The sequence below is a fragment of the Panulirus ornatus genome, chromosome 14 (genome assembly GCF_036320965.1).
Source record: "Panulirus ornatus isolate Po-2019 chromosome 14, ASM3632096v1, whole genome shotgun sequence".
Classification (NCBI taxonomy): domain Eukaryota; kingdom Metazoa; phylum Arthropoda; class Malacostraca; order Decapoda; family Palinuridae; genus Panulirus; species Panulirus ornatus.
In genome coordinates this window covers 48,065,070-48,092,519 of record NC_092237.1, presented here as the reverse complement: position 1 = coordinate 48,092,519, position 27,450 = coordinate 48,065,070, and the positions used below count along the sequence as shown (strand labels likewise).

The 27,450-nt window shown below is 45.4% G+C and overlaps 2 protein-coding genes across 5 annotated transcripts in view; one reads left to right on the top strand and one right to left on the bottom strand.

The window, feature by feature from the left end:
• Positions 1-27,450, top strand: part of LOC139753386 (solute carrier family 12 member 8) — a 120,123-nt gene that overhangs the window by 66,223 nt on the left and 26,450 nt on the right. The window contains exons 6-7 of the mRNA XM_071669821.1: positions 14,094-14,295; positions 18,940-19,040. Of these exons, the coding sequence (XP_071525922.1) occupies positions 14,094-14,295; positions 18,940-19,040 (303 nt within the window). The remainder of the gene's footprint in view (positions 1-14,093; positions 14,296-18,939; positions 19,041-27,450) is intronic.
• LOC139753388 (uncharacterized) lies at positions 235-26,873 on the bottom strand. 4 transcript variants are annotated; one of them, XM_071669822.1, is made up of 5 exons: positions 26,697-26,873; positions 12,519-12,725; positions 11,503-11,802; positions 10,886-11,010; positions 235-752 (listed from the first exon to the last, which is right to left on the bottom strand). In XM_071669822.1, the coding sequence occupies exons 2-5, from the start codon at positions 12,711-12,713 to the stop codon at positions 557-559; spliced, it is 816 nt and encodes a 271-aa protein (XP_071525923.1). In that variant the 5' UTR covers positions 12,714-12,725; positions 26,697-26,873; the 3' UTR covers positions 235-556. The 4 variants fall into 4 exon arrangements, with proteins under 4 accessions (XP_071525923.1, XP_071525924.1, XP_071525925.1 ...); XM_071669823.1 differs by having other exon boundaries at positions 10,886-11,007; XM_071669824.1 differs by lacking the exon at positions 235-752 and adding an exon at positions 2,993-7,227.

The following is a 27,450-nucleotide window of genomic DNA, read 5'->3' as shown; positions in this document are numbered from 1 at the left end:
TCAACATGGCAAGTTCCAGTTGTTGATCTACGAACTCTCCACCTGACCAAAGGAATAACAACGAGAGATACGATACGAAACGGAGAGAGAAAAAAATATGGACGTGGAAATTATTTCTAAATTTACCGACACATGGCAAGAGGAGAGGTCTGCTCATACCAGAATAGCGAAAGATAATTCTGTATTCCTTAGAAAATGGTAGTAATGTCTGTCTGGCAGAGAGAAACAACTGGGTTGATCACATAAATGAATCTTTATCAACGAGAGGAACATTTGCACGGTAGGTACACTATCGTAGTCTTGAAGATTCGGCCTACGTGCAGAAGTTTAGGTTCAGACGGGAGTCCTAAGCTACCTACCAACCAGTCGGCTGTACGATAATTACATTTTATCAGCACAATTTTTCTATTTAACTTTCATTTTCTTTCTGTTCAGTGCTTTTGCTTGTGTTTCTCATTTTACCTTTTCCCTTATCTAAGTCTCAAACTGTCATCCAAAAATACATTCAACGTTTTTACTGCAGTTTCGGCATGACCCCCTCCGTCAACAGTGCGTCTCAGCTATACTTCGTAACGTGCCACCAGCAGAGCGACCCAGGCCAGCAGGAGGACACCCAGCAGGAGGCAGCCGCCCACCTCCCCCTGGCCTGTGTTTGCATGTGATGGTCGTCATGGCGACCAGGACCCGACCAGACCACCTGGCAGTCTCTAGGTACACCAACACCACGAAGCCAGGCGACCCCCACGGCTTCCCTGAGCAAAATATATGGGAACTAAAATAAAGGGGGAATATACCGCACACTCCACAGGAAAGATGGTGATGAGTCAAAATGGTGACACAGTTTGTAAGGAACTACAGAGAAAATTAACGATGTTCAAATTCATTAGGTGTTAGCTATTCTCACGAGATATACTCTTTAAAGCAAAAAAAAATAAAAACTATATATATATATATATATATATATATATATATATATATATATATATATATATGTTTGAAGGAATAGTGGTTCCAACAATGTTGTATGGTTGCGAGGCGTGGGCTATGGATAGAGTTGTGCGCAGGAGGATGGATGTGCTGGAAATGAGATGTTTGAGGACAATGTGTGGTGTGAGGTGGTTTGATCGAGTAAGTAACGTAAGGGTAAGAGAGATGTGTGGAAATAAAAAGAGCGTGGTTGAGAGAGCAGAAGAGGGTGTTTTGAAATGGTTTGGGCACATGGAGAGAATGAGTGAGGAAAGATTGACCAAGAGGATATATGTGTCGGAGGTGGAGGGAACGAGAAGTGGGAGACCAAATTGGAGGTGGAAAGATGGAGTGAAAAAGATTTTGTGTGATCGGGGCCTGAACATGCAGGAGGGTGAAAGGAGGGCAAGGAATAGAGTGAATTGGATCGATGTGGTATACCGGGGTTGACGTGCTGTCAGCGGATTGAATCAGGGCATGTGAAGCGTCTGGGGTAAACCATGGAAAGCTGTTTAAGTATGTATATTTGCGTGTGTGGACGTATGTATATACATGTGTATGGGGGTGGGTTGGGCCATTTCTTTCGTCTGTTTCCTTGCGCTACCTCGCAAACGCGGGAGACAGCGACAAAGCAAAAAAAAAAAAATATATATATATATATATATATATATATATATATATATATATATATATATATATATATATATATCACCAGGACTCAGCCTGCCTGTGGTTACACTGGGAGTGTGGAAAGTCACAATCGGAGGTTGTACCATGGTCAGCTGACGAGAATACAGTCTCACAGGGGAACATCTCATTCTAGAGGACTTCATGATTTCCCATCTACTGGAATCAACGCAGTGTGAAGCCGCCGGAGCTACATCACAGCAAAGATCCTGGGTTTATACAATAATAATAATATTTTCAAAGCGTAAACTATACAAACAAAAAATAAATCCGTTTCGAGTGAAAAAAAAAATTACTTTTGTTATTCCTTCCGAGACCGTCCGTAGTCCCTCGTGAGGGTGGTCCGTAAACAAGTGTGGTCCATCCGTATGTATGAAGTCCGTCTGTCCGTAGTGTGTGTAGCCCGTTCGCCGTGAAGGTGGTCCGTAACTAACATGTGGTCCATCCGTATGTGTGAAGTCCGTCCATCCGTAGCGTGTGTAGCCTGTCCGTAGTGTGTATAGTCCGTCCGTAGTGTGTGTAGTCCGTCCGTAGTGTGTGTAGTACGTCCGCAGTGTGTGTATTACGTCCGTAGCGCGTGTAATCCGTCCGTCGTGTGTATAGTCCTTCCGTAGTGTGTATAGTCCGTCCGTAGCGTGTGTAGTCCGTCCGTCGTGTGTATAGTCCTTCCGTAGTGTGTATAGTCCGTCTGTGATGTGGACGCTCCGTCCGTTGTGTATGCGCTTTGCGTCCATGATGTGTGCGGGCGGTACGCTCTCCGGTCAAGGTCAGGGGCGTGGTGTGTGCGGGCAGTCAGCTCTTCTAGTCAGGGGCGTGCGTGTGCTGGCGTAGTGGGCACGACCAGTCTCTCCCGCCATCCCAGGCGAGGGAGAGACTATGTTTTTTTCTCTTCTTCCCAGTGGTAGTAACAGTGACGGAATGTAATATACATTTCTGGCAGCTTTGATGTCAGGAGGTAATGTGAATCTAGGGTAAGGCCTACGGTCGTGGAGGTGGTGAGGGGCAAGTCCTGCAGCCTCACGTGATGGTAGTGGATAGTAACGTGGAGGTGAGGGAGATAAACGTGTAGTTAGGGTGAGGTCTACGGTCTTGGTGGTGGCGAGGATAACGTCAAGTGTGGTAAAGGCTTGCGTTGGTAGCGGTAGGGAAGGGGTAACGAGAAGCTGGGGTGAAGTATGCAGCCATGTTTGGTGGGAATAGCGTCAAGCTGGGGGTAAGTCTTGCAACTCTGATGGTGGTGGAAAAGAGGTAACGTCAAGCTTAGTCTTAAGCTTAAAGCCGTGGTGGTAGTGGGGGAGGGGGGGGGGGGGGGGTAACGTCACACTGGGTGTACATTTTATAGCCGTGGGAAAGGCAGGGGATGGCTTCAGGATCTCCCTCAGCTTAACCAAGAAAACATGGGACAGTGAACCCTCACCCCTGACACATATAGACCACTGTGGTTACAGTACAACATAGTGGAACCCTATATAACATATGTCATCCTAGGCTACGCATCACCATGGGTACTTCATCCATGAAAATTGCTATGAGTGAGTTTATTTTGGCAAAATATACATTTCAGTTTCCCAGAGAATAAGAGTACAAAAATACCATTGAACTAGATACAAAATAGAGTGATTTCATGACTAAAGGCTAGTATTAATGAGCTGAGCACAATTACCAGCACCAACGGGAAAATTACAAATAGGAAGACACTGTACATCATTAATTTGCCTAACTGTTTCGGCCACAAAGAACATCTTTACATTTTCTTTTTTTCATGAATAACAAAATCTCAGTTGTTGTTTGAGATATAAACCTCCCTACAACTCAGGAAGTGCGAGCCCTATGCTCTAGGGCGGTCCCGCCGGTGGTGAGGGACCTAAACACAGGGGCCTTAGTGGGTTGGGCTTGTTATCCCACCCGGCCCCCCAAAGAGAGCCAGGCTCCCTCTGAAAATCTCAGAGCAAGAGAAAGTGAGCCTTAATATGAAAATAAATAATTTTTTAGGTTTATAGTGGTTTAAAGTTCAATCTTAACACTGAGGCTGCTGTCATTTTATCTCTGACTAAAAGGAAATCGCATTAGTGGATTAATGCAGTTCGTACACTTCCCTTGCAGCTTCCACTGTAAAAAATGTTAAACTTTGGTTTCTTGGGTCCGTGTTGTGTGTGTGTGTGTGTGTGTGTGTGTGTTGTATGAAATTAAGTTACACGATTTGTATCGATTTAAATGATTCAATTCTCGTCAATACAGTTAAACAAAAACTACTCCCCTAGTGAATGACTGACCATTTAAGGGATAAGTGATCACAGTAGCACTATTTTGCAACTCTCATTTTCTTTCGTTTTCTTTCCATAGCGTATCACAGATAGGAAACGTAACGTTTCCCCCTAATTGGCATGCGCTAGTTTTCGTAAAGATGCATTACATGACTGAGGATAGGTACATAAAGTCACATATCGAGCCATGCAAAATAACTGAATTTGTCTACATAATATTCGGTATCATTTCCAATAAATTGCTTGACCAAGTGTACATTTCATACCGATGCTCAAAAACTCAGGAGAGGTTTGTTTACATTATGAGCGGCCTGGGTCCGGCCGAGCGGAGTCTTTTCAGTTTCATGACTGTTTGTACCTCTTGTTCCCCTGAGACTAGCTCTTCTATGCTGTACTGCAGACATGACATAGTGCAGAGAAGCTGCTTCTTGCTGGTCAAGTAGAACCAATTTTGTTTACATTCAACGAACACAATGACGCGCTCTGTGACGGGGCTCATATAAATGACAATCCTTTGAGAAATTGAGGCAAGAAAATGACGAAATTAGTGCCACTCTGTCACGCCGCCTTTATGCCTTCAAAGGTACACGCGGATATCATAAGTCAAATGAATGTCTTCCTCACTGAAGTCATGGTACTGGTATTTATATGACCAAGCGAAAAATTCAGGAGACAAATTATGCTGTATCTCAAAAATCCGCGAAGTTTGACACTAAGGGGACCAGGTGAACAGGTAATTGGCACCGACGCAGTAGCATAATCAGGCTCGTGAAATGCACAACACACATATTATTGGAAACTTGATGGTGCACGGCAAAAAGTCATCTGCTAAAGGGCTGCCCATAACATCTTAGACAAAATATATAAACTGGAAGACTTACTCTTTTGTCGGAGGGGTTGTGTTTCTGGCGTTGAGTATATTTAACCTCCTGAGCACAGCGCTACGATCCTTGGGTAGTATGGAGTGAAGTCAAGATGACACATGGCCTGTGTGAGCTCCCGAGATGGAACCTTGTGCCTAAACAACAGCTCAGTTTGCTGGATCGTTTTCCGTGTTACTCAATGCAAGTTCTGCTTAGATATTCTCATAAGTTGCTTAGATATTCTCATAAATACACCACATCACACGTATTCACACTTCGTAATTTTGTTAACAACAACAGTCTTACAGACTACATTTACACATCAAAGCAACACTTAAGCCAGGCAATTTTCCTTGGCAGGCCAGGTTCTGACCATCGATAAGAAGAGAATGCACTTCTTACAAATGTCATCGCTTGGTTAATGCTGAGTTGCCACATTTTTCTGGCAGAAAATATTATATTCCTTTCATAAATAACTCATGTGAATTAAATTCCGTCCCGTATCACTTCCATATACTCAGATGCTAAATTTCATAAGTATTTTTCATCTTTACTCTGAATGTTTTTAGTAAATTTAAGCTCTTGATGCTTCCGATATATGAAACAGCTTCAGAGTTCCCTCTGCTGATAATAATAATATGATGATGAAAAAAATAAGTAATTGGACATATTCAAAAACAATCTCAAGATTCGTACTGTCATTGCTGTATCCCAAGTGACTTACTAGGAAAATTCTTACACTTTAGACTACCCGACATCTTTGCTGTGGTAGTGTGTGGTTCCGACGACAGATGGGAGTGTCGCTGTTTGCCGTCTACTGATACCCGTTTCATGCGCCGAGGTGATGAGGAGACGACAGTTCTGAGTCATGAAAATAATACTTCATCGTTCTCACTGGGGGTGAAAATTCTTTTGGAATTTTTCTTTGCAAATTGTTAATTTTCATATAAATTGGGTTGAAGTTATCAAACCCAGCTGGGGGCCAAGGTAAAAATGCAATGAACACTCGACTGGTGGTTTTCATTTAAAACTTTTCAGTTAAAACAATAATCATTTTCGTATTTACATTTTCATCGGTAAAAAAAATAAAAATCATGCAGGTTGTAGAATGGTTTTTACGTTGTTTACCCCAGTCAGCTGACATGGAGCGTCAATTTGTTGATCCAACCGTATTCATCTCGGGGGTCCGTTCACTCCGCCATATTTATCTGGGTTTGTTTTTGTGGTACGTTAACTGAGCCATATTTATCGCGCGGAGTCCGTAATTGTACTACGTTACCTACGACATATTCGTATATAACTTTGGCAGTTGTATTTAGTCCTTGTATGGAGTACAGCTCTCACATCTGGGGCGGTTCCAGCCCTGCATTCTTATTAACGGACTCCAAGTCGAAAGCGACCCGACTTACAAACTCTCCCAGGCTAACTTGAAAACTTGACCCCCTTGCCCTACGCCGCAATGTTGGCTCACTTCCCCTCTTCTGTAGGTATTACTTTGGTTTTCGGCTTAAGAGAGATGGCTGCTTGTTTTCTCCCACCACTAGGTAGACCACGCCATACTTGGCAAGCTGGCAACTCAAGGGGGGGGGGGGGGCGTTTTGATAACTTTCTTCCCCTACACGTCGAAGCTTTGAAACACTACTCTCTCACATCTTTCCCAATAACTATGAACTGGCACCTTTCAAAAGGCAGTTTTTCACTACCTTCCAAATTCGTAAATACTTTCCCTTGTCTTTTCTTTTTTCTCTATATTTCAATTAAGGTCCGGCCTTGATGTGGACTTTAGTCTGTGACTGGAGCCTTCAACATAAAAGAAAAAGGAAAATAGTCTACTTCTTCTCTTTCCTCCCACGTCTTCTGTCACATATCCTTTCAGTTTATATTCACTCATCCTTCCCATGTACGACCCAGTTTGACCCTCTCAATCATAACAGCACTTCCTACCACACTTCTACACTGTTATTCCTCACTAGATCAACCCATCTCACGTCACTTATCATTCTCAATTCTTTTTTTCAGTACAATGGTCGGTAAAATTATGACGACGAAACTGTGCTCGCTCAAGAAAGATACTATAACACGGTGTTTAGAGCGAGGTCTGAAAGACAATATCACAAAGCCAATTTTAAGCCACTTAAGTTTCCCTTACGTTTGAGGACAGCCTTCAACTTCTCACCCTCACCCTCTCTCTCTCTCTCTCTCTCTCTCTCTCTCTCTCTCTCTCTCTCTCTCTCTCTCTCTCTCTCTGAGTGACGGTGATCTTGGCCATCGTGGTAACGTCAGCAGGAAGACTGGCTCTGGAGGTTTATCCTGGCGAATGTCAGCAGGAGCCACAGTCCACGATGGTGATCCTGGCTGACGGCTCGAAGTTCCCCCGCTCGCTCATCTGTGACACCCGCTGCACGACCTCCATCCCCGACGTGACCTGACCTAGCACGCGACCCGATCTGTCGGTGGGGAGGGAACAGGGTTCCTGAACAAGGTGGTCATGACTGTTTCTTGAACAGGTGCTGGTGAACTGGAGTCATACTGCTACACTAGGGTAATGAACACCTGCTTGGTGACCCCAGGTAAACGACGGGTGATTATGAGGTGACATGAGGTTCACCAGGACGTGAAGCCTTCGTCACGGACTGGTGAACATGAGGCCATGAACCAGGAACTGATGAACAATGGCAATGAACCTTTGGTGATGGGCAAGGAGGCTACTGTGAACCGATCATGAACACTTACCCGATAAATAAGGTTTATGAACACGGGACGCACGCAAAAGTCTTGAACACGAGGCTGATAAATGTGGGTCTTCAGCACAGGGCTGATGAACGAGTCATAAACATACGAATGTTGAATGAGGGGTCATGAACACGAGTTATGAACAAGGGGGTTCTCATGGACTTTGCTTCAAGGGGGTCACTCATGGCCTTTGCTTCAAGGGGGTCACTAATGGCCTTTGCTTCAAGGGGGTTCTCATGGACTTTGCTTCAAGGGGGTTCTCATGGCCTTTGCTTCAAGGGGGTTCTCATGGACTTTGCTTCAAGGGGGTCACTAATGGCCTTTGCTTCAAGGGGGTTCTCATGGGCTTTGCTTCAAGGGGGTCACTCATGGGCTTTGCTTCAAGGGGGTCACTCATGGCCTTTGCTTCAAGGGGGACACTCATGGCTTTTGCTTCAAGGGGGTTCTCATGGGCTTTGCTTCAAGGGGGTCACTCATGGGCTTTGCTTCAAGGGGGTCACTCATGGCCTTTGCTTCAAGGGGGTTCTCATGGCCTTTGCTTCAAGGGGGTCACTCATGCGCCTTGCTTCAAGGGGGTCACTCATGGCCTTTGCTTCAAGGGGGTCACTCATGCGCCTTGCTTCAAGGGGGTTTTCATGGGCTTTGATTCAAGGGGGTCACTCATGCGCCTTGTTTCAAGGGGGTTTTCATGGGCTTTGATTCAAGGGGGTCACTCATGGCCTTTGCTTCAAGGGGGTCACTCATGCGCCTTGTTTCAAGGGGGTTTTCATGGGCTTTGCTTCAAGGGGGTTCCTTAACTCCAAGATGATTCGTCAAGTCTTACAGAACAAAGGAGCTCTGCTTTGTTTCCAAACACCTCCTGGACCAGCCTTACTGTGCGCCCGTAGTGGGTAAGAGTTTGGAGATCTGGAGAGCACCCGTGACCCGGCCGTTCCCTCCATGCGACCCTCTGGGTCTCCCACCATCACCAAGTGAGGACAGGATTCCCAAGTTAGGGACTCTGACCTCACCACTGCCACTATGACAGTGTTGAGAACCTGCAGCCCCGAGTGCAGCAGCATCCCCCCCACCACCACATTAAACCCGACCGACACATCACAGTTTTCCTCCGTCGTTACTTATTCATAAGTGTGTTGGTTCGTCCCCCCCCCCCCCCCCCCCCCCCCGGCGAGAGGGAACATACAAACCCGTCTGTCTGCTATTACTTAATGGTGTGTGTCGGCGGATGTGGATATAAGACGACACTGTCAACGGGGGTGGTTTCGTGTCGTCGTCCCACCACTTGAATCCTTCCCGTTTTTAAAAAGGTTGTCTGGAGCAGACCACCTCTACCACTGACGCCCACCTGCAGGTGTGGTGGGTGATCTTGAGGGGTCTATAATGTGCTGGTGGATCTTCTACATTTGTAAGCACAACGCACCGTTACTTCCCCCCCTGGTGTCCTACACCAGCCTGGCCAGCAGCAGCTGGCCTCAGATGACGACCACCATTGCACTGTCGTGTACACTCACATGGATCTTATCACGTCAGATGAACTGATTTAGGATCTTAGAGGACACTTTCCCATTGTGATCATTGCACTGTCATCACTTTAGAACCTCTGGATTAATCAGTTGTCTAACCTGTGTGTGTGTGTGTGTGTGTGTGTGTGTGTGTGTTTCCAGGGGGAAAATCAATACAAGCCATGATAAAACCATAAGGGATAATACTGATGTTCTATGCCAACTGTGTCTAACACACTAATGTATTTGTCTTGCTACACCTTCCTCGCACAGGCTGTGTACAGTCCTACACCACCAGTGTTACACCTACCTCACACAGTCTGTGTAACAGGACCTACACCACCAGTGTTACACCTACCTCACACAGTCTGTGTAACAGGACCTACACCACCAGTGTTACACCTACCTCACACAGCTTGTGTACAGTCCTACACCACCAGTGTTGCACCTTCCTCACACAGCCTGTGTACAGTCCTACACCACCAGTGTTACACCTACCTCACACAGTCTGTGTAACAGGACCTACACCACCAGTGTTACACCTACCTCACACAGTCTGTGTAACAGGACCTACACCACCAGTGTTACACCTACCTCACACAGCCTCTGTAACAGGACCTACACCACCAGTGTTACACCTACCTCACACAGCCTCTGTAACAGGACCTACACCACCAGTGTTACACCTACCTCACACAGCTTGTGTACAGTCCTACACCACCAGTGTTGCACCTTCCTCACACAGCCTGTGTACAGTCCTACACCACCAGTGTTACACCTACCTCACACAGCCTCTGTAACAGGACCTACACCACCAGTGTTACACCTTCCTCACACAGCCTGTGTAACAGGACCTACACCACCAGTGTTACACCTACCTCACACAGCCTCTGTAACAGGACCTACACCACCAGTGTTACACCTACCTCACACAGCCTCTGTAACAGGACCTACACCACCAGTGTTACACCTTCCTCACACAGCTTGTGTACAGTCCTACACCACCAGTGTTACACCTTCCTCACACAGTCTGTGTACCAGGACCTACACCACCAGTGTTACACCTACCTCACACAGTCTGTGTAACAGGACCTACACCACCAGTGTTACACCTACCTCACACAGTCTGTGTAACAGGACCTACACCAACAGTGTTACACCTACCTCACACAGTCTGTGTAACAGGACCTACACCACCAGTGTTACACCTACCTCACACAGTCTGTGTAACAGGACCTACACCACCAGTGTTACACCTACCTCACACAGTCTGTGTAACAGGACCTACACCACCAGTGTTACACCTACCTCACACAGTCTGTGTAACAGGACCTACACCACCAGTGTTACACCTACCTCACACAGTCTGTGTAACAGGACCTACACCACCAGTGTTACACCTTCCTCACACAGGCTGTGTAACAGGACCTACACCACCAGTGTTACACCTAACTCACACAGTCTGTGTAACAGGACCTACACCATCAGTGTTACACCTACCTCACACAGTCTGTGTAACAGGACCTACACCACCAGTGTTACACCTACCTCACACAGTCTGTGTAACAGGACCTACACCACCAGTGTTACACCTACCTCACACAGCTTGTGTACAGACTTACACCACCAGTGTTACACCTACCTCACACAGTCTGTGTAACAGGACCTACACCACCAGTGTTACACCTACCTCACACAAGCTGTGTAACAGGACCTACACCACTAGTGTTACACCTACCTCACACAGCTTGTGTACAGTCCTACACCACCAATGTTACACCTACCTCACACAGCTTGTGTACAGTCCTACACCACCAGTGTTACACCTTCCTCACACAGTCTGTGTAACAGGACCTACGTTTCGACGCACCTGATAAGGCTGTCACTAAGGCACAGCTTGAACTGTGGCCCCAGCGTCCACTTCCTGGTGTGCAGGTCCAAGTCGGTAGCCACGGCAACCACCGCCCCTGGCACGTCCCTGTGGGCTGTCTCCTGCTGGGGTGGAAGGGGAAGGTGTTAATGATTCTGGGGAGTGAGATGGGAAGGGGAGTGAGATGGGAAGGGGAGTGAGATGGGAAGGGGAGGGAGTGGAGGGTTATAGGGAGTTACAGGGAAGACGGTGGGAGAGAGGAGTGAGCGAGTTGTGGTACAGAAGTGCGCCACCTGACGGCTGCTGACTGGACAGGTCATAATTCACTGGAGAGGTCAGACAAGTCGCAAGAATCTAATTCCCAGGCCATATCATGACCAAGACATGACAGGCACTCGACATATGTGAAAGTATATAGTATAAATATGGGTCAATATAAGGCAAGTTAAGGCGATTCAGCCTTTACCCCTTGTAGGACCTGACGTGCTATTATCATTTTTGGTCACCTTTAATCCCAAGCTACATAGACCCACTCAACCCCCTTAGACCACTAGGTTTCACTCTAGCCCCGCACCCGCACGCCCAATGAAACCCTATAACCCCTCGACCTACCGTACCTGCGTCTCGACGATGCCCTTATAGCCGTGATGAAGCGTACGGAGCGGTGCTTCCCCCTCGGAGCTCTTCGTCTTCTCGCGCCTGGATTTAACCCCGTCCCTTCCCTCGTCCGTGTCCCAAGGGTCCCAGTCGTGCTGCTGCTGCTTGTCTGGACGAGGAACGTCGTACAGAAGGTCGCCCATCAGGCACCACTCGTTCTGGCAGCAGGCGAACACCCGAGACCCCTTGTAGCCGAAGCCGTTCTTACCCGTGATCAAGGACTCGAACTCCGACCCCAGACGGCCCGCACCTTCCAGTACCTGTGAACAGAAGGAATCATGGAATACCAACCAGTCAGGAACTGTTGGTAGGACAAGCAGACAGGGTCTTCCAACATCACCCACTACGACAATGATTGTAAGTATTGCGACGTATGTGTGTGTGTGTGTGTGGGTGTGTGGGTGGGTGGGTGTGTGTGTGGGTAAAAGACTGGGCAGACACAGCTTTCCAGAGCCTTCGTATGGAAGACGAAATTTCAATTCAGTCCAAGAACTGGGAGCCAATAGACACTCATACTGCAGGTTGAAGTTGTCTGGGAACAGACAGAGCCGGTTCATGTAGTCAGAGAGCACACAATGCTGGCTCATATTGCCAAGGATCTGAGGCACTTTCACTAACATCTGTAGAACATCTAACATCAATCATACCGTCATCCTTGACCCACACCGGCACCTGACGAAGTATGGTTCAGGAACACGACACACCGAGAAGCGTCTCCACTACAGACGGAGACACAGAGACAGATGCCCATGATGAAGTGTTGTACGCAGCTACCATTTGCCACTGTGGTCAATGGGTATATAACACGGGCAACTGCGACGTTCCACACGGCTGGAGTGTTGCATCTTACAGTACAATACGTTCCAGTAAAGTGAAGCAGTAACAGTAGATTGAGTAATAGAGTGACGAGAGTTGGAAGAGGAAAAGAAATAGCAGGAGGACATAAATCTTGGTGTGGCCAGGTCTGACTGCTCACCTTGATGACGACCTTTCCTACTGGCTCATCCAGCGTGGCGAACTCAACAAAGAATTGCTTGGAGGAGGAGGAGGCGCCAGGGATGATGCCTGGGAAGCGCCTGGAGGGGCTGGGTGAGGGCTGTGGGCTGCTCAGGATGGGTGACGTGACCGACTGGAGACCCTGAGCGATCCCAGAGATAAACTGCAACGCCATCCTCCCTCAAGCCTGCAAGACAAGGTCTCTGTTACTCCAGCTTTCCCCATGCACTCTGTGCTGTGCCGGGAGGAAGTTCTACACTTGTGTATGCTGTCCACATCCAGTCTCATGACTCAGTTGATTCACTCATCCACTACTCTAATAATTCTTTCCATCCTTTCTTGCTCACTTTCATGTTATATATGGTTTCTAATTGCTCTATTCTTGCATCTCGCAAAAAAAAAAAACTTCACTCTATACACTAAATACGTCAAGCTGGTTTACAAAGTTGAAAAGTTGCATTCAAGGTCATCCCTCACTCTACCTCTTCCATAGCATACAAATGTAAGGCCTCCGTCCCTTCCCAGAAACTCACTTCTCTTAATTCCCGTTCCGTCTCTCTTGCCCTCCTCTAGACCTTCTCTATGATATCTTTGTGCTTCTTAAGTATCATCAACAAATCTGAGTGACATATTCTAGTTCCGCCTCATGTAGGATGCGAAAAGCATGTAGGATATTTCAATATTCATGTACTTAGCTGAAGCTGTTCGCCAAATTGCCAGTAGATAAAACTGTCTACTATTCTCCTAAGGTGGTACTCTGGCGTATACATATTCCAGTGTGCGTGTGTGTGTGTGTGTGTGTGTGTGTGTGTGTGTGTTCAGTTCGTCTCGACCAAGACCAACCATAATGTCTTATCTAACATATCACCAACAGTCAGGCTGGACCACAGTGTCATTCGTAAATCTCGTTCAAATATGGTTTTATGCTACAACACCAACACACACACCCAAAAAAAATATTTGTCTTTGGTGATCGTCTTAAGTGGCTATCTATGGTGCTGCCACACCATCACCCGTTGTTCTGCAGGCATTACACCACGAACATGGGTCAGCCACTGGATTATACAGGTATGTATATACACACAGTCCCACATCTCCTTATGCGGGACGCCGCAACCATGACGGGTGACAGTGCTTCGGTCGACGTGCCAAAGGTCGCACCGTGATGGTCAAGGGTTGCAAGACGGGAGGAGTTAAAGGAAGGATGGATTCGACCGTCGATCATAAGCCACTCAGATGTGTCAAGGTTTCCCCGTGTTTGGTCGCTGAGGACACACCACACCCAGTCTGGTCGACAACCTGAGAAGGCGTAAGGTTAACACTTCACTTCAGCCAGGACAAGATCAACTATGATGGTTCTAATCTACTTAATATGTTACTATCGTTCCAATAGTGTCGATCACACGCATACATACACAAAGTTCATTGTTTTTTGTTTGTTTTTATCCTTCCAGGAACGGTTTCAATAACGAACGGTTTAAATAACGTCATGAAACCTCAGTAACAACTTGCTGTCCGGAATATTTGTGACGTGTGAGTTGCGCATGTTTTCCAGAGCCGGGGGTGACGGGCTGGTCCAGCGTGACGTGGGCCAACAACACGTCGCCAGGCTACACGTCCGGGTCCTCGTGGTTCACGGTGGTGGGCGTGTTCTTCCCCTCGGTGACGGGCATCATGGCCGGCATCAACATGAGCGGCGACCTCCGCAACCCGGCCAGGGACATCCCCGTCGGCACGCTCTCCGCCCTCGGCCTCAGGTGAGTCCCACCCTCTCGCACGGTGCAACGCGCGCCCTCCCCGCAACACCTGCCGTCCTCACACACCCTCTCCATGTGCTAGTGGTGAGTGACTGACGCAGAGCGTCCTCACTCGGACGCTCACCCTACCATCATGACAAGAACCAGACCTCCTCAACCTTCCCAGTTCTGACCCGGTCATACTCCCACTGAAGTTACGTATTGCATGAACTAGATATCCACTGCTTAATGATCATTATCATTTTTGCTTTGTCGCTGTCTCCCGCGTTTGCGAGGTAGCGCAAGGAAACAGACGAAAGAAATGGCCCAACCCACCCCCATACACATGTATATACATACGTCCACACACGCAAATATACATACCTACACAGCTTTCCATGGTTTACCCCAGACGCTTCACATGCCCTGATTCAATCCACTGACAGCACGTCAACCCCGGTATACCATATCGATCCAATTCACTCTATTCCTTGCCCTCCTTTCACCCTCCTGCATGTTCAGGCCCCGATCACTCAAAATCTTTTTCACTCCATCTTTCCACCTCCAATTTGGTCTCCCACTTCTCCTCGTTCCCTCCACCTCCGACACATATATCCTCTTGGTCAATCTTTCCTCACTCATTCTCTCCATGTGCCCAAACCATTTCAAAACACCCTCTTCTGCACTCTCAACCACGCTCTTTTTATTTCCACACATCTCTTACGTTACCCTTACGTTACTTACTCGATCAAACCACCTCACACCACACATTGTCCTCAAACATCTCATTTCCAGCACATCCATCCTCCTGCGCACAACTCTATCCATAGCCCACGCCTCGCAACCATACAACATTGTTGGAACCACTATTCCTTCAAACATACCCATTTTTGCTTTCCGAGATAATGTTCTCGACTTCCACACATTCTTCAAGGCTCCCAGGATTTTCGCCCCCTCCCTCACCCTATGATCCACTTCCGCTTCCATGGTTCCATCCGCTGCCAGATCCACTCCCAGATATCTAAAACACATTACTTCCTCCAGTTTTTCTCCATTCAAACTTACCCCCCAATTGACTTGACCCTCAACCCTACTGTACCTAATAACCTTGCTCTTATTCACATTTACTCTTAACTTTCTTCTTTCACACACTTTACCAAACTCAGTCACCAGCTTCTGCAGTTTCTCACATGAAACAGCCACCAGCGCTGTATCATCAGCGAACAACAACTGACTCACTTCCCAAGCTCTCTCATCCACAACAGACTTCATACTTGCCCCTCTTTCCAAAACTCTTGCATTCACCTCCCTAACAACCCCATCCATAAACAAATTAAACAACCATGGAGACATCACACACCCCTGTCGCAAACCTACATTCACTGAGAACCAATCACTTTCCTCTCTTCCTACACGTACACATGCCTTACATCCTCGATAAAAACTTTTCACTGCTTCTAACAACTTGCTTCCCACACCATATATTCTTAATACCCTCCACAGAGCATCTCTATCAACTCTATCATATGCCTTCTCCAGATCCATAAATGCTATATACAAATCCATTTGCTTTTCTAAGCATTTCTCACATACACTCTTCAAAGCAAACACCTGATCCACACATCCTCTACCACTTCTGAAACCACACTGCTCTTCCCCAATCTGATGCTCTGTACATGCCTTCACCCTCTCAATCAATATATATATATATATATATATATATATATATATATATATATATATATATATATATATATATATATATATATATATATATATATATATTCTTTTTCTTTTCTTTCATACTGTTCGCCATTTCCCGCATTAGCGAGGTAGCGTTAAGAACAGAGGACTGGGCCTTTGAGGGAATATCCTCACCTGGCCCCCTTCTCTATTCCTTCTTTTGGAAAATTACAAAAAAAATGAGAGGGGAGGATTTCCAGCCCCCCTCTCCCTTCCCCTTTAGTCGCCTTCTACGACACGCTGGGAATACGTGGGAAGTATTCTTTCTCCCCTATCCCCAGGGGATTTTTTTTTAAATTTTCCAAAAGAAGGAACAGAGAAGGGGGCCATATGAGGATATTCCCTCAAAGGCCCAGTCCTCTGTTCTTAACGCTACCTCGCTAATGCGGGAAATGGCGAATAGTATGAAAAAAAAAAAAAAAAAAAAAAATATATATATATATATATATATATATATATATATATATATATATATATATATATATATATATATATATATATATATATATATATATATATATATACAAGTTCTGATATCTTATTTACGGCATATGGACAACGTGCCAGCAACTATATGCCAGTTCAGGATTCGATTCTCGGCCTGACAATAGCTACACGCTAGATCAGGGTTCGTCTGGCAAGTGATGTACCATGAGACCATTCCTAGCAGTATGGGCCATGAGACCATCCCCAGCAGTAAGAACCATGAGACCATCCCCAGCAGTAAGGACCATGAGACCATCCCCAGCAGTAAAGACCATGAGACCATCCCCAGCAGTAAGGACCATGAGACCATCCCCAGCAGTAAGGACCATGAGACCATCCCCAGCAGTAAGAACCATGAGACCATCCCCAGCAGTAAGGACCATGAGACCATCCCCAGCAGTAAGGACCATGAGACCATCCCCAGCAGTAAGGACCATGAGACCATCCCCAGCAGTAAGAACCATGAGACCATCCCCAGCAGTAAGGACCATGAGACCATCCCCAGCAGTAAGGACCATGAGACCATCCCCAGCAGTAAGGACCATGAGACCATCCCCAGCAGTAAGGACCATGAGACCATCCCCAGCAGTAAGGACCATGAGCCCATCCCCAGCAGTAAAGACCATGAGACCATCCCCAGCAGTAAGGACCATGAGACCATCCCCAGCAGTAAGAACCATGAGACCATCCCCAGCAGTAAGGACCATGAGACCATCCCCAGCAGTAAGGACCATGAGACCATCCCCAGCAGTAAGGACCATGAGCCCATCCCCAGCAGTAAGGACCATGAGACCATCCCCAGCAATAAGGACCATGAGACCATCCCCAGCAGTAAGGACCATGAGACCATCCCCAGCAGTAAAGACCATGAGACCATCCCCAGCAGTAAGGACCATGAGAACATCCCCAGCAGTAAGGACCATGAGACCATCCCCAGCAGTAAGGACCATGAGACCATCCCCAGCAGTAAGGACCATGAGACCATCCCCAGCAGTAAGGACCATGAGACCATCCCCAGCAGTAAGGACCATGAGCCCATCCCCAGCAGTAAAGACCATGAGACCATCCCCAGCAGTAAGGACCATGAGACCATCCCCAGCAGTAAGGACCATGAGACCATCCCCAGCAGTAAGGACCATGAGACCATCCCCAGCAGTAAGGACCATGAGACCATCCCAGCAGTAAAGACCATGAGACCATCCCCAGCAGTAAGGACCATGAGACCATCCCCAGCAGTAAGAACCATGAGACCATCCCCAGCAGTAAGGACCATGAGACCATCCCCAGCAGTAAGGACCATGAGACCATCCCCAGCAGTAAGGACCATGAGACCATCCCCAGCAGTAAGAACCATGAGACCATCCCCAGCAGTAAAGACCATGAGACCATCCCCAGCAGTAAGAACCATGAGACCATCCCCAGCAGTAAGGACCATGAGACCATCCCCAGCAGTAAGGACCATGAGACCATCCCCAGCAGTAAGGACCTCCTCGGTCAACCCTGGTGCTCAGTGCAACACCTTCCCGAAGTACTTGGTCCTGCTCCATGACCCTGGTCTTGGCCACCCCGCCCCAGGACCAGACCCTGATCTGGGACACGTTACACCCAGACCAGACCCAAGTCAACTAGCAGACAGCTCCTTGCGTGATGTCTGTAAATAATTACGTAAGCTAATAATTATCTGGACCAACAATAAACCCGGCGACTGGCCTGTAATATTCTCTCTTAATTCCCATGTCCTCCCCTCCTGTCTTTTTCTCTTGCCTCTTATCGTGACTTATGCCATTTCAAACGTAGTCTCCCCTCCCGTTCCAGTATACAGTACTCTTCCCTCCCCTTCCAGTATACAGTACTCTTCCCTCCCGTTCCAGTATACAGTACTCTTCCCTCCCGTTCCAGTATACAGTACTCTTCCCTCCCGTTCCAGGACACAGTACTATCCCTTCCCGTTACAGGATACAGTACTCTCCCTTCCCATTACAGGATACAGTACTCTCCCTTCCCGTTCCAGGATACAGTAATCTCCCCTCCCTTTCCAGGATAAAGTACTCTTCCTTCCCTTTCCAGGATACAGGACTCTTTCCTCCCTTTCCACGATAAAGTACTCTTCCTTCCCTTTCCAGGAGACAGTACTCTCTCCTTTCGTTCCAGGATACAGTAATCTCCCCTCCCGTTACAGGATACAGTAATCTCCCCTCCCGTTACAGTATACAGTAATCTCCCCTCCCTTTCCAGGATACAGGACTTTCCTCCCTTTCCAGGATACAGTACTCTCTCCTTTCGTTCCAGGATACAGTGCTCTCTCCTCTCGTTCCAGGATACAGTGCTCTCTCCTCTCGTTCCAGGATACAGTACTCTTCCTCCCTTACCATTACACAATATGGAATTTTCCCTCTAGTCACAGGACTAGTCACTAGTCACTCATTTTCTCCACAGCACTGTACTGTACTTGGTGTTCGTGGTGGTTCTCGGGGCAACGGTGGAACGTGAGGTGCTCCTGTCCGACTACATGATCACAGAGAAGGTGTCAGCTCTGGGTAAGTATCCCATCTAAGCCTTGTAGAAGAAAACGAATTCATATTTAAAGAGGGACTGTCGTAAAGAACTCTGACCCTGCTTCATGCATGACAGGATTAAAATGTGTTTCACAGTGTATGGAATTCTAATGCTGGATTAAGCTTATCATGTAGTGCTAATACATACGCTGTACGTATATGAGAGTGAAAGTCACGTCACATAAGGTGTATATGTACAAAAGGATTAAAGAAACCACCTCAACAAGTAATTACGGTACGGTCCCGGAACATCCATTTACCAAGAGTCTACTTACAGGGCGCAGAACAGTTAAAAATCTAAAATCAATTTGGATATGAATCAAACAAAATATTAAAATAAAAACCTGCAATTACAAATCAGTACCACAGCAGCAAGACAAGTATTTTTCTACGTGGAGGTTCTGGTTCCTACAAGAATATGTTTAACTGCAAACCGCACGCTTCTAACTTCACTTACATCATAGCCATATATATATATATATATATATATATATATATATATATATATATATATATATATATATATATATATATATATATATATATATATATTCATACTATTCGCCATTTCCCGCGTCAGCGAGGTAGCGTTAAGAACAGAGGACTGGGCCTCTGAGGAAACATCCTCATCCAGCCCCCTTCTCTGTTCCTTCCTTTGGAAAAAAAAAAAAAAAAAAAAAAAAAAAATATATATATATATATATATATATATATATATATATATATATATATATACATATATATACACACATATATATATATATATATATATATATATATATATATATATATTCTTTTTTTTTTGTCGCTGTCTCCCGCGTTTGCGAGGTAGCGCAAGGAAACAGACGAAAGAAATGGCCCAACCCACCCTCATACACATGTATATACATACACGTCCACACACACAAATATACATACCTATATATCTCAATGTACACATATATATATACACACACAGACACATCCATATATACCCATGCACACAATTCACACTGCCTTTATTCATTCCCATCGCCACCTCGCCACATATGGAATACCATCCCCCTCCCCACTCATGTGTGCGAGGTAGCGCTAGGAAAAGACAACAAAGGCCTCATTCGTTCACACTCAGTCTCTAGCTGTCATGCAGTAATGCCCGAAACCACAGCTCCCTTTCCACATCCAGGCCCCACACAACTTTCCATGGTTTACCCCAGACGCTTCACAAGCCCTGATTCAATCCACTGACAGCACGTCAAACCCGGTATACCACATCGATCCAATTCACTCTATTCCTTGCCCGCCTTTCACCCTCCTGCATGTTCAGGCCCCGATCACTCAAAATCTTTTTCACTCCATCTTTCCATCTCCAATTTGGTCTCCCACTTCTCCTCGTTCCCTCCACCTCCGACACATATATCCTCTTGGTCAATCTTTCCTCACTCATTCTCTCCATGTGCCCAAACCATTTCAAAACACCCTCTTCTGCTCTCTCAACCACGCTCTTTTTATTTCCACACATCTCTCTTACCCTTATATTACTTACTCGATCAAACCACCTCACACCACACATTATCCTCAAACATCTCATTTCCAGCACATCCACCCTCCTGCGCACAACTCTATCCACAGCCCACGCCCTGCAACCATACAACATTGTTGGAACCACTATTCCTTCAAACATACCCATTTTTGCTTTCCGAGATAATGTTCTCGACTTCCACACATTCTTCAAGGCTCCCCGGATTTTCGCACCCTCCCCCACCCTATGATTCACTTCCGCTTCCATGGTTCCATCCGCTGCCAGATCCACTCCCAGATATCTAAAACACTTTACTTCCTCCAGTTTTTCTCCATTCAAACTTATCTTCCAATTAACTTGACCCTCAACCCTCCTGTACCTAATAACCTTGCTCTTATTCACATTTACTCTAAACTTTCTTCTTTCACACACTTTACCAAACTCAGTCACCAGCTTCTGCAGTTTCTCACGTGAATCAGCCACCAGCGCTGTATCATCAGCGAACAACATCTGACTCACTTCCCAAGCTCTCTCATCCACAACAGACTTCATACTTGCCCCTCTTTCCAAAACTCTTGCATTCACCTCCCTAACAACCCCATCCATAAACAAATTAAACAACCATGGAGACATCACACACCTCTGCCGCAAACCTACATTCACTGAGAACCAATCACTTTCCTCTCTTCCTACACGTACACATGCCTTACATCCTCGATAAAAACTTTTCACTGCTTCTAACAACTTGCCTCCCACACCATATATTCTTAATACCTTCCACAGAGCATCTCTATCAACTCTATCATATGCCTTCTCCAGATCCATAAATGCTACATACAAATCCATTTGCTTTTCTAAGTATTTCTCACATACATTCTTCAAAGCAAACACCTGATCCACACATCCTCTACCACTTCTGAAATCACACTGCTCTTCCCCAATCTGATGCTCTGTACATGCCTTCACCCTCTCAATCAATATCCTCCCATATAATTTACCAGGAATACTCAACAAACTTATACCTCTGTAATTTGAGCACTCACTCTTATCCCCTTTGCCTTTGTACAATGGCACTATGCACGCATTCCGCCAATCCTCAGGCACCTCACCATGAGTCATACATACATTAAATAACCTTACCAACCAGTAAACAATACAGTCACCCCCTTTTTTAATAGCTTCCACTGCAATACCATCCAAACCTGCTGCCTTGCCGGCTTTCATCTTCCGCAAATCTTTTACTACCTCTCTGTTTATCAAATAATTTTCCCTAACCCTCTCACTTTGCACCCCACCTCGACCAAAACACCCTATATCTGCCACTCTATCATCAAACACATTCAACAAACCTTCAAAATACTCACTCCATCTCCTTCTCACATCACCACTACTTGTTATCACCTCCCCATTAGCGCCCTTCATCGAAGTTCCCATTTGCTCCCTTGTCTTACGCACTTTATTTACCTCCTTCCAGAATATCTTTTTATTCTCCCTAAAATTTAATGATACTCTCTCACCCCAACTCTCATTTGCCCTTTTTTCACCTCTTGCACCTTTCTCTTGACCTCCTATCTCTTTCTTTTATACATCTCCCACTCAATTTCATTTTTTTCCCTGCATCCCTGATGCTCTGCTTCATGCAAGAGCAAGATAAGGTGGGCTCTTTCAGGTCGAGAAGATCCTCGCCGAAGTGTACTTTCTCCGTCCGCTGACGATGGGGCACTCGCAGCCAATGCTTGAAAACTCTCTCTCTCTCTCTCTCTCTCTCTCTCTCTCTCTCTCTCTCTCTCTCTCTCTCTCTCTCTGTCTATCTATCTATCTATCTATCTATCTATATATATATATATATATATATATATATATATATATATATATATATATATATATATATATATATATATATATATTATTTATTTTTTTATTTATTATACTTTGTCGCTGTCTCCCGCGTTTGCGAGGTAGCGCAAGGAAACAGACGAAAGAAATGGCCCAACCCCCCCCCCCCCCCCAAACACATGTATATACATACGTCCACACACGCAAATATACACACCTACACAGCTTTCCATGGTTTACCCCAGACGCTTCACATGCCTTGATTCAATCCACTGACAGCACATCAACCCCGGTATACCACATCGCTCCAATTCACTCTATTCCTTGCCCTCCTTTCACCCTCCTGCATGTTCAGGCCCCGATCACACAAAATCTTTTTCACTCCATCTTTCCACCTCCAATTTGGTCTCCCTCTTCTCCTCGTTCCCTCCACCTCCGACACATATATCCTCTTGGTCAATCTTTCCTCACTCATTCTCTCCATGTGCCCAAACCACTTCAAAACACCCTCTTCTGCTCTCTCAACCACGCTCTTTTTATTTCCACACATCTCTCTTACCCTTACGTTACTCACTCGATCAAACCACCTCACACCACACATTGTCCTCAAACATCTCGTTTCCAGCACATCCATCCTCCTGCGCACAACTCTATCCATAGCCCGCGCCTCGCAACCATACAACATTGTTGGAACCACTATTCCTTCAAACATACCCATTTTTGCTTTCCGAGATAATGTTCTCGACTTCCACACATTCTTCAAGGCCCCCAGAATTTTCGCCCCCTCCCCCACCCTATGATCCACTTCCGCTTCCATGGTTCCATCCGCTGCCAGATCCACTCCCAGATATCTAAAACACTTCACTTCCTCCAGTTTTTCTCCATTCAAACTCACCTCCCAATTGACTTGACCCTCAACCCTACTGTACCTAATAACCTTGCTCTTATTCACATTTACTCTTAACTTTCTTCTTCCACACACTTTACCAAACTCAGTCACCAGCTTCTGCAGTTTCTCACATGAATCAGCCACCAGCGCTGTATCATCAGCGAACAACAACTGACTCACTTCCCAAGCTCTCTCATCCCCAACAGACTTCATACCTGCCCCTCTTTCCAAAACTCTTGCATTTACCTCCCTAACAACCCCATCCATAAACAAATTATACAACCATGGAGACATCACACACCCCTGCCGCAAACCTACATTCACTGAGAACCAATCACTTTCCTCTCTTCCTACACGTACACATGCCTTACATCCTCGATAAAAACTTTTCACTGCTTCTAACAACTTTCCTCCTACACCATATATTCTTAATACCTTCCACAGAGCATCTCTAGCAACTCTATCATATGCCTTCTCCAGATCCATAAATGCTACATACAAATCCATTTGCTTTTCTAAGTATTTCTCACATACATTCTTCAAAGCAAACACATATATACATATATATATATATATATATATATATATATATATATATATATATATATATATATATATATATATATATATATATATATACACACATTTCTACCTTACTGCCTAATCGTCGTACGCAAATGCCTCAGATTTCGGGTCTAGGTACTTCAGAATCTTGGGCAAGGTTTTAGATCCACAGCATCTTGGCCATAAAGCCAGTAAAGGCCGCTCTTCAAAAGTTTTATGAATCACACTAACTTCACCTCTCATGCAGCTGAATTTTAATGTACGGCTTACTGAATGTTAAGAATTATACCATTGGCATCAATATCGCACGTTGGCCTTGGAGGCCACGTAAAGGCTGCCTTTTTGAAAGCCTTTAATGTCACACTTAGCACACTTGCACTCGTTCAAAATGAGGGATCTTGCAACCCTAAATTCTAAAAATGAAGATACCGCAAGTTGAAAATCCGAGTCCCAGAACCCTAATTTTCTTTCAAGAACCACTTATAACTTTCCCTTTTGCTAGTTCTATGATGCCACACTTAACACGACAACCATACTTGGTGAGTCCGTAACATCTAATAATCTGCCTTGAAAACACCGTATGACACAAGTATCTTAGAAACTGATGGTCTTGTTTAACCTTACGATCAGATGCTTAAATCATACAAAGGACTGATTCCCCTGAGTGCTGCTCCTAACATTTGGTGAGGTTTTAACTGTGAATACATGAAAAAAAAAAAAGAAATTTCGAGTGGAAGTAGTCAGGTTTATCACTCGCGCTGACCAGCCTCTCAATTTGCCTCATTTGTCGTACACTGTTGTATTGGTTCTCTTTCCTTCTCCTTTAGATATTACTTCGGCGCCTGCTTGAAAAAGAAATGGCTGCTTGTGTGCCTCCAGCATTAGCTAGACCACGTAATACTCGGCAAGCTACTATATCACATGACCATTGTGCAGACGGGGGCAACTTTACTGTGGGCCGTTGTGATTTCTGTTTCCTTTTCCACACCGACAAGCTTTGGAAGTTTGTCATCTTTCCAATCAGCAACGACCTGTCTCATTAAAGAGCAAATTCTTCATTTCCTCCAAAACTTAGAATATTTTTCCTTTTCTCTCCTTGCTTCTGTATCTCTCCACTCTTTTTTTCATGTTTCACTTAACCTTTGACCTCATTGAGAACTCTTGTCTATTGAACGCGTCCACACCTTTCCCGTACCTTCAGCTGCCTGCCATCCACCCCACATCCCCAGTAATCAGGTCACTACACTCGAGAGTGTATGGCCCAGTAATTATTCTCAACTCCTCAAGAGGCGTTAACGATTTTTCGGCTGGTGGAGGTAGGCTGAGGGTGGTGGCCTCAATGACCCTGGCAGTTGATTGGCCTAAAAGCTCAACCAGTAACGTCTCGACGTCGTCCAGTACTTCGTATAATAACGTAACTAGACGACAATAGACTCCATCGTTTATTTACCGTTCATAGAACGACAGGATGGAACTGTCGAAGGAAAGTAACGTTGGATACATACACAACATTAAAGTATGACCAATCTATGAGGTGAGGGGCAGAGGAAAGTGACAGATGGCAGTGGCACACCTGTGAAAAGATCACTGTGGCAATTACCGTGAATGTCGCAGCGTGAGATCAGGGTCGGATTTCCAAAGGGGCCAACTAAACTATGGCCTAAAGCAGCTGCTAAAAGTAGGGCAGTAAATATCAATAACTTTACAGACTCATCTACCTAATCACACACACACACACACACACACACACACACACACATATATATATATATATATATATATATATATATATATATATATATATATATATATATATATATATATATATATATATATATATATATATATATTCAAAGTTACTAACAACTCCAAATGTTAATCAAACCAACATTGTTCTCAAAATATGACCAACTGTAAAATGAAAGTACCGGACCGTCCAGGTCATCCTCGTAATTACTCTACAGTAACTGATTCACGCTGGTAGCTAGGGAAAAAACACAATTAGCTCTGCCAAGAAACGATTAAGCAATTAGTCACTTGCTTAACTCCTATGCATGAATCATAATCCCATGTCTCGACTCTTGTTTATAAAACTATAGTCCTCAGATGCGACTCTCGTCTATGAAATATAACACCTTCAACACGTTCAGCTCTCGTGTATGAACCAGTCCACTAGTTCAGCTCTCGTGTATGAACCAGTCCGCTAGTTCAGCTCTCGTGTATGAACCAGTCGCATACTCGTGCTCACGGTCCGTATCATCATGCTGATGGGGTTTAACTAAAACTACTACACTCACCCAGTAATTACCAGCCTATGTACCACGGTGTGGGTGAAGTCTCAGGTGTGGGCTTCATAGCACAACTAACCCTCTGATCACTGGAGGCGTCAGGCCACGGGACATACATAAACACCCGCGCGCGCCACAATGTAAGACACGGTTACCACTGGTGTAATCTAAATACTGGTAGTAAGACAGGGGTACCTTTCGTCAGCCTGGAATCCCATTAGTGAAAAAATATGTACAGTTTGTCGACTAAAAGGATCACAAGTAGTAGGATCATTGTAATCATTAACGGCGGACACAACGATAATAAGATAGCGCCGGCGAGAGAGGTGCTCCTGCTACGACAAAAGCGCCATTAATACGACGATATCATAAACATCAGTACTAACATTAGATACCAAAGGATAAGATGCAAATTTCAGCAGCATATGCAGCATCAGGGCAACGGTACAGCTACCGATCACAACTTTTTCAAAATATGCCACAGAGGTGAACGTACATGGAAATACTCACATGAAAAATCCTATTTCCATTAGAAAAAAAAATATGACATAAGAACTCACTTTAGCAGGACAGCCTGTTGTTGGAACAGGAAAAAATTGTGCAAGTGGGGGTTAACAGTGGGCAGAGAGTACCGATATCACAGCAACTATGTGCCGTGCTGGAAGTTACGCTGTTAACTGTTGGCCTTCGATGGCAGCAGCTGCTTGTATTCTGGGATGATGGTGTACGTCCGTCCACTGGCCTGGTGTTCACACTACAGAAGCTTGGGAGATGCCTCATCATACACAACAGGACGCAGGGCTGCCAGCTTTTGTATATACTTCATTACTGACATTCAGTCCATCTAACTTTTTTTTGCTTTTGCTTTCCTTTAAGTGATAATCCGTTAAGAGGGTGTTTAACATTCACTTATATTTTCACGTACATACTAATTATAGTGTAAATTACCAATAGAAGTTACAGAACTCTGGCCACTACAAATCCACTGACTTAGAGGACAGGAAGTGGCACTGATAATGCGAGTCGGTGAAATGAACTCACCCAACCAAACCAGTAGACACCGAGGTGTTACCCTACAGCGTCCCTTCGGGTTCTATCCCGTACCCAAAGTTCCTCTTCTATTTTTTTTTTTTTTTCAAAATATACACCACTTAGTTTTTGTTCCTGCACATGCTGAATGACAATGAAAACAAACGGTTTCCGAGTATACGCCATGACAGCTAAAATCGCATAATATGGAAGATAATGTACTGCCAGGATTCACTTAGACGACACCGATATGCCTGTCTATGATGACGAGGTCTAGCCGGACTC